This window comes from Rhinolophus hipposideros, assembly GCF_964194185.1.
Source record: "Rhinolophus hipposideros genome assembly, chromosome: 3".
Lineage (NCBI taxonomy): Eukaryota > Metazoa > Chordata > Mammalia > Chiroptera > Rhinolophidae > Rhinolophus > Rhinolophus hipposideros.
Window position 1 is genome coordinate 72,390,895 of NC_138049.1, and position 12,744 is coordinate 72,403,638.

Sequence of the window (12,744 nt, forward strand, 5' to 3'; positions counted from 1 at the left end):
AATAACATACTTTATTCTTGATGTTAGTAAAGTTTCTTAGAGCAAGTGAGATGCTAAGTAAATACGAGAATCGATCTATATTAGTTTTAACTAAGTATTATCTGGTCCTGCCATATACATTAGACAAAAGGAAAAGAATCACTGGGAAAGTGGAAGAAGTAATATAATATTGCTATGCTTATGTACCAGATAATCAAAAATGTAAACATTTGCCTCTTGAATGTCAAGTTAGACCAAAGGTTAAGTATGGCCTATAAATACTTTAAAAGAGAAAGGAGTGGTAGGAGTCCTACTGGCTGGGTTGGGGGTGAAAGAATTACTTTTATATTAAAACTTTCTGAGGTGGGTAATATTAGTTTAGTCCACATCGTGGGAAGGAAGCCTCAAAACTAAAACAAAATAGTGCTAATGCATTTATTCTAGCAACTTTTGACTGAAAACTGAATTTCTGTTTTGAGATGAGACCCAAGTCCAGAGGCATGAGTTACTGGTTCAAGGAACTGACTATAGGACTCTAAAGAAAAACTTTTAATTAGATAGAACATTAGAACTTTTTGCCAAGCAGGTTTCACCTGGTTATCCTGATCCTCTGAGAAGTCGATGAGTTCATCTTCAAGCATTTTACTAGCTTCAGCTGATTCATCACTATAGTTTAGTCTGATTTTGCTTAAGCCATCTGTACCAATAAGAAACATTATGTAATGAAAAAGGACATGCATATAACTTACAGTATATGATGTTAGGCTAGTAATCTATTAGTGATATAGTAATTAAGGATACAAAATTTACCTTAGAATATAATATCACAAATGTAAATTATTTTAATAAAACCCTGGATTGACATGTCAATTAGTTATTTCTACTATTCAGACTCTAAAATGTATTAAAATTTAAAAACTAGGTATCAATTATATGATTAAATACATGTATATTTAAATACATATATGTATGTATGTATATAAATATTTTTGTGCTAGATATGCTAGATATATTTAATAATGGAAGCTACGATAGAAAAAAATAACCTAAATATCCAGTAACAGGACAGTTAGCAAACTGTAGAACATAAAATGAAATACTGTACATTTAAAAAATTAAAATTGTGAAAAATATAGAAAATTATGCAATATAAAGTAAAAAATAAACAATTAAAATTGAGTAAAATAGGCTTGCTTTTGGACAATAAAAAGAAAAATACAAAAATGAAAATAATCATCATGTTAGTAGTTATGGACAAGTTCCCCAACTCTGTATTTTTCCTTCATGTTTGGTTATATTCACAGACTTTTCAGTAAAATAAAACAACACAAGCCTGATGTAGGTGCTGGTAGTATGAAAATAAATGACTCAAAAAGTTTATACTTTTAAAGGTCCATTTCAAGAATCTAAATTCTTAAAAATCAATTTGCTGAAAGAAGCTAATCACACAAAATATTTCAAAGAAAGGTAAGATTTACATGAAAATAATGAAAACTGAGTCAGGCACTTTAATACTAACTATATTAACATTGCCTATTATACAGCATACCATTTCCCAGTTTTATAAAGCATAACTTTAAGGAATTTAGAGGGAAATAATGTACGTTGGCATAGTTATTAAAAGGGAATTAAGAATAGTAATATAAGCAAGATGGGATGATGGGATGGGATGGGATGGGATGGGATGGGATAGGATGGGATGAGATGGGATGGGATAAACAGAAAAATAAAAGGTTTTCCTAAAAAGACATATATAAAAAACTAAATGTATCGGAAACATACTATTTAAAATAACTAATAAAGCACTATGGTACATGCTTTAGTTATGCAAAGAATAACCTTTCTAATTTATCGTTGCTTTTTTTTAAAATCTGTATTTTTATGTTTGAAGCTAAAACAACTGTATTTGAATCAAATTTGTTCAAATTCTCAGGCAATTCAGAAGTAACAAATTACTTCTATCCACAAACTGTTACATAAACATGAAGCTTATATAAATTAAACTATACTTGTATTTCAAAAAATGGAGAAAAATAATTTAAATAATGTAGTATTGACTTCAATTATTTCATTCCGTAAACAAGTATCATGGTATAAATTGAGAGGTGATAACTGCATCAGCTGTTCTCTCAATCAGTCCCAGTTCCTGAGAGCTTCTCATACAGTGAGATCACCTGAAGATGCCAAATGTGATTCTAGAGTTTAAACACACTCATTTTTCATGTTCCATAGAAGACAACTATTTCATATGGTGCCCAAGTGAAAAAAACACCAAATGAAAGTAGTGATACTACACACATTATTTTCCTACAGTTGACCTTAAAAACCTAATTCCTGTGATAAGATGCAATTCCACTTATTTACTATAGTATATGTTATTTGACATCGGTAGACAACTTATGACTCTGTGTTTGATGGTTAAAATTATATCAAAAGTATCTAAAATGCCTCATTGAATCCTGGCAACTATACTCCCAGCCCAAATAGAAATCAATTACTGAGATATTAATCATATCACAAAATTTTTTTAAGCTCTTTGTATCCTAACTTTTAGTACATCATCATTTTATATAGGATAGACTGCTAGTCACCTTTAGAGAACACATTAAATGAACTTTTTTGGCAAATGATCTCTTGGAAACATCGGATAAAAGCTATGGGACCTCATTCCTGAAAAGTGCACAGACCCACTACTGCACAGCACCATTTTTCAAACTATTGGGCACTATCATCATTGAATTAAGACAAGCATTAAAAAGGAACAGAAACTATTTGTATCACATACAATAAAGGTAAATTAATTTCCGTTAAGGAAGATATAGTCGACACGGTTACATACTAAAAACAGAACAAAAAACCAAATGTACAAACTGTAATAAAAAAAAATAACAGATATTAAAAGGACAAACTACATAAAACAGATTACTCTTCACTTTGATTTCCACTAGCATTTGTGAGAATATTTACTCCACTTTAACTGGCTACTACTGGGACCGGCACATTCATTTGTAGTAGAAGGTCACTAGGAATTTCTGGGGTTTGTATATATGAAGCCCTAGGCTTTGTCCCATTGCTTTATTTTAAATCATGCACTTTAATTCATTTTTAATTTGAATTCACATTAAAGTGTATGAGATTACTGATCAAAAGGGAACTTAACAGAATAGTTCCACAGAGATACAATTCACATACCATTCCCCTTTCTGCTGCTTATCTTCCACAGGACACAAAAAACACTCTAGGACTATTGTCAGCTTTATGCAGCTTAGCATGTCAACCAAATAAAAAATATTTTTATAGGAGCTCAGAAATAGCTCTCCGACTTACTAAAATAATATAAGCTAGTAGAAGTGTACCAAGAGTATGTTCAGCATTCACAACTTTTGCTAGGTTCTTTCTGAATTCACAAAATTTCTCTTATGCCTTATATGGAGTGTTTTCCTCCAAAGAAAATGTTAGGATCTATTCACAGTTTATTAAGTTTGCAAGGTACATACTATAAAGCATGTTACTTTACTTTACTTTTAGGTTGGAAATTATATAATTTATTTGATATGAAATTTAAGTATTTGAATTGAAACCTTAGATTTGTATAACAAGTGCTAGAAATATGGAATTGATTCAAGGAAAAAACAATTTATTAGAACTGAAGGGAAATAAGAGAGGTTAGTTGGACCAGTGCCCTTCTTCCCACTGAAAACAATGAAGGCGAGTGAGGAATAAGAAACTCACCTTTAAATCGAATGTCAACAATTATTTTGGAGGAGAAAAACTTTAATTTCTGCCTCTGGCCACTTGATCTCAATTTGCCTATTTGTAAATTGAAAAGACTGAACTAACTAACTCACCTTACAGATTTAAGACTGTGCAACTACTGTTTATGTTGACTACAGTAAATTTCCAATGAAATAAAAATAAATCCAAGTTCCTTTCAATGGTAAATGTAGACCGTGTACTACAATTTTAAAACTGCACTCTGTGGGGGTGAGAGGAGACTGATTGCACATAAAATAATTTTTTGGAGTGATGGAAAGGTTCTAAATCTTGACTGCTGTAGTGATTACATGACTCTATACATTTATCCAAGCTCACTGAGCTATACATATAAAATGAGTGACTGTTATTTTAAGTAAATTATACCTCAATAAAACTGACTTAAAAAAAAGTGTGCCTTGAAATCTTAATCCTGTTTATAAAAAATCCAATTTACTTTGAATTCCTTGATTCTTTCAAAACATTTAGAAACATACCTGTATGGTGCATAGAACTTAAATATTCATTCTGTAGGCCATTCTCACTTTTAGTCCTATCAACAACTTTCTGGCATGCAGATTCTCCTTTATTTGATTCTTCATTTTCACTTGCAGTATGATTTATTTTTTTCAGACTACATTTCACACTGCATATGTTTCTCCGATAACGAGGGTCACTTTCTTCCTGTTCAGCACTTGAATCAATTACAGCTACGCAATGCTTTTTGTTTAGCATCTTCTTAATTACAGGCTTGGCAGAAGAGTTTTGTGAACAACTGTCCATTTCACTGGCTGAAGGAGAAGAAATACAACTGTCCTCTACAGTTGAACATTTTTGCATGGCTGTATTTTCATGGTAATGAGGATTAGGTTCATACTTTGGTTTTTCCAAACCAGGGAAACAAACAACAGCCAAAAACCAGTGTGCACTGTAAAAAACAAATGAAACTACTAAATATATTATTAGAAAAGTTTATTATATTTGGCAATAAATATCAATTGAAATGTTTTCCTAGAGCTTTTGTGAATAAATTTATTAAGAATGCCCAATTTTTTTCAATTCTCAAATTAATCCACTTGTTTGTATGGTCATTGATTCATTAACAGAATACATAACGTATTTTGTTAGAATTTGTAGCCTGTATTCACTTTTGCAAACAATCCTTTAAACCTTTTCTTGCTTGTGGAATGAAAAATTCATTGTTTTTTCAGGTAATTCAATGAAATATAAATTATATCACTGCAATTCATCATTCCCATTTACCTTCTCTTTGCCCTATTTATGTCAAAGAATAGAAACCTATCTAGCTTTAAGATTGAAATGCCTTCAAAAATCTAATTAGACTGTATAACTTTGAACATTTTCTAAACATTGTACATACAGAGCCTTTTAAAAACTTTTACCATGTCTGTTTTTATTAGTAAGGTAAGAACTGCTGAACAATGAAAATATTAAATAATCTTTTGTCTCATGCTTTACTGAAACGTAAGTACACTAAAATGAAATATCACATATCTAAACATTATTACAGAACTTAAGTATTAGTCGAGTTCCAGCTATCAAGTGGGTGCTTATGATATAGCTGAATTCAGGTATCACAACTCCCAACAGTACGATATAAGCCACGAATAAGCAGCTATACAGCTAATATTAGCAAATAGTCATTAATATTGAAGAACTTTATTAAGGGCTTACTACTTGCTAGGCATAGTGTTATGTGCTGAGATAAAATGGCTGAGAATAGGCTACAGATGTCAGAGAACTTATTAGGTGAGCACAGTACTTGTCATATGTCATACAGTGAGTGACATGTTCACTAGGTATTTGCTGAATGAAAAAATGAATATATTGATATGGATAAACGTTATTTTACATTCTCATTTCTGCAAAATATTAAATCACCCCAAGGTAATATTAAGAAACAGCACTATCTCTTCAAGGGACAGCATAAGTAGAAAAGTCACAGGCTGGCTTCATCCTTGATATTGTAAAGGGCAGAGTTGGGAATCCCTCACTCCTGTTCTTACTTACTAGTCCTCAGGTCTGGAGGGGGCAGTAGAAAGAGCAGCACACCAACTTCCTCACTTCACTTCTAAGACACAGCTGACTAAATCACATCTCAATTTTGGAAATGTTAAAATGTCAAAAAATGTGTTTTAAAATTGATTAAATACAGTATAATACAGTGATTTTCAACCTACAGCTGTAACCTAAGTCTACCACAGTTAACATTTCTTAGTTTAACATGGATAAGCCACACATTTTCTGTAGCCTCACCTAATAATTAGGAAAACATGCTTTCTTCACCAGGTGAAAGAATCTGAATCAGAAATACCTGATGTCACCTCTAAGCAGAGCCAGGGTTTTGCTTTTCTGATCCCTTTTAATAACAGCTATATTAAGCTTAAATTATCAATGGGTGAAACATCATTTCACTTATCTTTAGGTGGATTCGATCCAAATATCAAATTGCTACCCCATGTCAATTACTGTGACAATTTTGAACAAATAGCTTTTAACTTTAGAGACATTAACACCATCAGGAAAGTTGAAAATAAACAGATGACAAATATATGGCAGTCTATCTAATATAATCAGTGTATACAACTATTCATGGTTTTACCTCTTCAAAAAAAAAAAAGGTAATACAAAATGAGCCCTCGTGATTTGAGGCTCTTTTTCCATCACCAATGGTACAGTCTCTTGCAGAATGCTTTTCTGACTCTCATATTTGTTCATTTTCTACTTTCCACCAAGATGATTAGACGCATGATCATAGTTCCCACCACATCAGATGTAGTTACTAAGAGGGATGTGCGTCTATTGCTCAATTGTATGTACCTCAAATTATGTTTCTATCTTAAACTTTTATAACTCCTTTCTGACAAATGACTTTCTAGGTATATTCTCCCTTTCACCTAGTAGGCAGCCCACATGTTACTTTATGTAACGAATATGTGTCAAGAAACCTTATTTTAAGAAGAATGAAGAAATGGGAGATTAGTTTTAAACTATGTTTGACTTAAAAAAAAAATGGAGGGGCTTTATAACCATAACCAATGTTTTGACCTAGCCTACCTATCCTGGCTAGGCTGATTAAAGCACACATCTTATAATCAAAGCAGGATTTTAAATAAATACAGTTTAATTATACTATACAGTAAATTTATTTTCATAACGATGTGAAAAAAAGAGCACATTTAGAAGCTAGCCTGGCACTGTTAGGCTTATTAGACATAAACAATCTCACAGAATACCAACCTTAAAAAAGGTTGCTCTGCAACCATGATAAAATGAGACAAAGCAAGGCCATTTCATAATTTGTCTGAGACAAACAGGTCACAATTCAACCCCCAAAAAAATCAAACATCCCCCTTTTTTGCTAAAGAGTGAATGCTACTTCTTTATCAAAGCAAACCACTGCTTCCTTCAATCTTCTCCCAAACCAAACCAAAGCCCAAATTCTTTTACAGGCTCTTTCAAACACTTTCATGGTTGCCTATGGTGTGTGTTGTTCTTCTTTGATGCAAATAATAAACCCAAGTTATCCAACTACAGGGGATCTTTAGCTGGAGGGCACAGGAAAACAAAAAATGAAATACAAATACCCTCAAGTTTAAATTGTATAATGATCCTACACATTAATGCCTCTCTAGCGATTGGGGGGAAATAATGTAAAAGGTTTAACTCACCCATTTACTTACAAAATAACTTCAAGTAAGTCAGCATGGTTCTCAATTTGAGAAAATGACATAAATCTAGCCCTCTTTTCTTCTTTTTAGTTAAGAGCTAAAGTTGTATTTTAAACTAAAGATTCAAATTCTTCTATGGGACCTAATCATCTTTCTGTATAAAGTATCTTTTTCTATAGGATGTTTGCTAGAACACAAGCACCATTTTTTAAAAATGACATTATTCCACATTAAAAAATAAAACAAAATTAGAAAGATCTCTTGTCTGGTGTTTGTAAAATTCAATCTTACATGATTCACTGGAAAACTGCATTAATTTTCATAAAATAAGCAGTATAAGTAACAGATATACAAAACAAATTTCAAGAAGTTTAAAAATGGATGAAATCTTCACATGACAAACACGTTTTCTAAAAATTGCCATCATGTTTACATAAAGGAATTTCTTACTCACGCTTCATTAAGTGGTACAAAAATAAAATCCTTCTCAAAAATATCTACATGCCGGGTCCATGTTTTTACTCGCCCATGCCGCTTTTGCTGTATTCTGTAAGATAAGAGATACACTCTCAAGCTTCTGAATTGTTCCTAGTGCATCACCTTATATGCAACAACTTACAAATATAAATATTAAGATGTTAACAGATTGAACAGTTGCAAAAGATGGGTCAGCAAATCGGGGAAAGAAAATAGAACATCTGAGGTAGAGTTAGCAAGTAGTGAAACTGCCCATCCCTGAATCTGAAAGAAAGAGATATTTAATTCCTGCTACTACATAGTACTAGGGTAGACCAGTGCTACTATTTTTATTACTGCAGAACTGGCACAAGTAACATACTGAGAAGCAAATCAGACCATGACCTAGTTAAACTGAGGAGAGAAAGAAAAGTGAGCATTATCCTATAGCAGATGAAGCAGGATACAATATGATCATTGGTCCAAACCAATCACTGTCATCAACTCTAAGATGCAAAATTAGGAATCAGTGAACTAGAAAATATTTATATTATGTAAAATATATATATTACAGCAGCCATCAATTCAAGATATTTAATAGCACTTGTGACAAAAATGTACCAACTCTGTGTGTATCTTTTGACCAATTACCAGCAAGTATTAGAACTGGATGCGATCACTAGATGGAGAGGAATTATAAAACAAAAGTATTGAAGTAGAATAGTATTTCCTTAATTTGTTTAAGAAGAATCATCCAAAGAACTTATTAAAAGTACACATTCACAGGTTCCTCTCTTAGATAGTATGGACGGAACATCTAGGGTAAAACAGAGCAATTCGTATTTAACAAGTATCTAAGTAATTATTTTAAACTATCAGGCATACTGAAGAAACACTGATCCAGATAGTACACCTAAAATCTTTATGAATTCCAGGTGTTCATGAGGCTTTAGAATATTATGGATATTGATCTATATTTATATTGGATCCAATACAATATTATACTAATTTTGCTAATTGATAATAGAATTAAATGATTTGCATCAATACAAATGATTTTTTACTAAGTTAAATTTAAGTGACTTAGTACATCTATTAAATATTTTCAAAGAGCTTGACTTACGATAGATTAGTTGTTTCATTTTTTCTCTCTCTCTGATTAAGGCGTTTATAGAAAAAAGAACTGAATATATGAATTCGATCAGCATCTTCTTTCTTCAGCTTTTCAAGCACCAAATATCTATTTTATAAAAAAATTCCAATATGATAATTTAACAGTTTACTTCATACCAAAACTCAGTCAAGCAGTGATTAAATTATCTATTTAGCAACCATCAATCTCTATTCCTTACAAATGAAAGAAGTTATTACCAAAATTTACTTTATATTCTAGACAATAACTACCAGATTATTCTTAAGTAATGAAAAGTGATATGTGAGAGTAAAATTGTGATTTTAAAGACTAATATTTTAAAACAAGGGCATATTCACAAACGTTCATAGAAACATTACTTATAATAGCCACAAAGTGGAAATGCCAAAAATGCTCATTAACTAATGAATGGAAAAATGTAGATATATCTATACAATGGAATATTATTCAGCAACAAGAAGAATTGAAGTCCAGATACATGCTGTAACATAGTCTTGAAAATATGCTAAGTGAAAGAAGCTAACCACAAAGGAGCACATGTTGTATGATTCCATGTACATGAAATGTTCAGAATATGCAAATCCATAGAGACAGAGAAGAGATGGGTGGTAGCCTACAGCTGAGAGTGGGGTTGGAGGGAAATGGGGAGTTGATGCTAATGGGTACTGGGGTTCTTTTGGGGGATGAAAATGTTCTAATATTGACTGTGGTGATAGTTGTAAAACCGTCTGACTACACTAAAACCACTTTAAATGTATTAATTGTATGGTATGTGCATTATATCTCAATAAAGCTATTATCTTCATGTGCTGTTTATTTTACACAGTTCAGTTAATAAACCATGAAGACCCAACCATATTTTACTTTTTAGAAAAATAGAAAAGAAATAGAAAGAACAGTGTACAGTGGTGAGGTTGTAACAATGACTCTTTAAAGTTATCTTACATTGGATCTAATTTTTCCTTGCCTTAATTTTTTTCTTTAGATCTATACCAAAACAAATAGCAATAGCTCTTTTATATTACAAAGGAAATTATGATATTTTAAACTTAATTGTTTATGTTCCAAACTCCCTCAAAGGAGCTATGCGAATTCAAGTTCATGATCATATCATTTTATTAAAATGAACAGGACAGTATGAAAGCCTTGTGAAATCTTACACAGAAACAGCAACTATAATGACCTAGAGGGTACACCTTGAGATCTGTTCTTAAGTTCTAATGAAAAGAACCTAACTACAGAATTTCTTGCTTTAGGGCAACTCAGTGTGCCCACAAAAAACAAACAGAAAGACAGTGAATCAGATCATGACACAGTTTAATTCAACGACTGAATTCTACACTAATATACTCAAAACAGAGCATGTAGTGAATCAGATTTGAGTTTAGGGGCTCTACCTTAATGGGTGAACCATGAAGCTTTTATCAGCCCAAACTATAATGGCTACTTTGTAAAACTGAATTGAACAAAGGGATAATTCAACTTTTAAAAAGTTATGTTATTTAAGAAAACTGACTCTCAACTTCATGTGTAAACAAATCCATGCCTTTTAAACTAACTAGTTTTATCTTTCTGATCTGATACATATCCATAAGTATTTCTGTGACAGTTTTTTTTAACGTACATATATTAGAACTATTAATTTTATTTAGAACAGCCACATCTCTTATTTTAGAATTAAAGGGAAAAATTGAAGTTTATTACAAAAACCTTGTGGGAATTTCTTCCATTTGGGTGCATTTCTTTCAGTGTATAAATCATTTACATATTCGATGTCATGGTGAAGCTGTTCACTTACTATTTCATAAAGTGGAAGATAACAATTAAATCATGACAGGATAAAGTTAAAAGATGATTTTTAAGGTTAATATGCAAATCTGACTTTGAAAGTAATTTTTATTAAAGTAATTCTTTTCTTCTCTGTATTTTATTAACATTATCTAGATGCAATGTGCTTATACTTCTTTTAATACTGGCAAACTTTGTTTAAAAGTCTGTCTCTAATTTATAGAGTTAGAAATGGAAAAGAATGAGCAGCTCTAGTAGCAAGCAGCCAATTAACTTATTTTAATAGTGAATTTTTTTTAAGTTTCCTTTTTAAATTCACTTCTAAGAATGTCATGGAACATGGAAACATACAGATTTTTTAAAAATCATGGATTTTGTTAGGTTCTCTTTTTTATTTGGAATACTGATTTGCATCAAAAAAAAAGACAGAACTTATAGATAATTAAGTTTACTGTATGAAATTTGTTTTAAACTAGAAAAGGGGCCTCTAGATAACATCAAGAATTTCAAGAGTATAATCACATGACTAAAAATGTCTACTGTAACATAAAAGTTATAGATTATTCAAGTATGAAATGGAATAAACTAAAATATAAACAAAATATAAGAGTTCAACATGTTTTTCAGATCTACCTATATGCTTTAAAAAACAAAACAAAATTTTATATATAAAATACTTAAATAGGTTAAAAGTAAAGACATCTAGAAATATATATATCATGCAAACATAACCAAAAGAAAGCTGGAGTCGCTACACAAGTATTCATTTTGAACAAAGTAGGCTTAAGAATAAGGAAGATTATCAAGGATACAAAGGGATATTACATAATGATAAAGGGGTCAATTCTTCAATAAGGCATAAACATGTATGTGCCTAACAACAGAGCTTCAAAACACTAAGGCAAAAACTGATTAACATAAAAGGAGAAATAGATAAATCCATAATTATAGTTGGAAATCTGAACAACCTTCTTAATAACTGATAGAATAAGTATGCATAAAACCAGTTAAGGACAAAGATGACCTGAATACATAATCAAACACCTTGACCTAATCCATATTCACAGAAAACTTCATCCAACAGCAGTGTTGTTCTATTTATTCACTTAAGACTTTTCAATAGTTTGGTTTGTGAAGTTAGTATACATTAGTATTAACAGATAACATCTTTTTATTAAAAATTATGAGAAAAATACATAACAAACTTCGCAATCTTAACCATTTTTAAGTGTACAGTTCAGTAGTGTTAAGTATATTTACACTGTTGTAAAACAGATATCTAGAACTTTATCTTGTAAAACTGAAACTCTAACCCATTACATAACAATTCCCTTTCCCCTGCCCCTTAACCCCTGGTAAACACCATTTACCTTCTTTTTCTATGAATCTGATGACTTCAGTTACCTAAGTGGAACCAAACAGTATTTGTCTTTTTGTGACTGGCTTATTTCACTTTGCATGTCTTCCAGATTCATCCATGTTGTAGCATGTGACACGATTCCTTATTATTTAAGGGAGAATAATATTCCATTGTATGTATATACCACATTTTGTTGATCCACTCATCCATCAATGGACAATTTGGGTTGCTTCCACCTCTTGACTATTATGAATAGTGCTACTATAAACATAGGTGTACAAGTATCTCTTTGAGACCCTACATTCAATTCTTTTGGATATATACCCAGAAATGGGATTGCTGGATCACAGGGTAGTTCTATTTTTAATTTTTTGAGGAACTACCATACTGTTTTTCTGTATCGGCTATACCATTTTACACTCCCACCAGCAGTAAACAAGGGTGATTTGTCCACATTCTTGCCAACATGCTATTTTAATGTCTTAAGTGTTTTTGTTTTGTTTTTCTAATAGTAGCCATCCTAATGGGTGTGAGGTGATATCTCATTTTAGTTTTGATTTGTA

General features: G+C 31.5%; 1 protein-coding gene across 2 annotated transcripts in view; it reads right to left on the bottom strand.

Moving 5' to 3' along the window:
* The window catches only part of SENP6 (SUMO specific peptidase 6), a 99,946-nt gene that overhangs the window by 7,159 nt on the left and 80,043 nt on the right, over positions 1-12,744 (bottom strand). For both annotated transcript variants that reach the window (XM_081034395.1, XM_081034394.1), the window contains exons 17-20: positions 9,004-9,120; positions 7,879-7,971; positions 4,230-4,660; positions 573-676 (exon numbers count right to left, since the gene is read on the bottom strand). In XM_081034395.1, the coding sequence (XP_080890521.1) occupies positions 573-676; positions 4,230-4,660; positions 7,879-7,971; positions 9,004-9,120 (745 nt within the window). The remainder of the gene's footprint in view (positions 1-572; positions 677-4,229; positions 4,661-7,878; positions 7,972-9,003; positions 9,121-12,744) is intronic.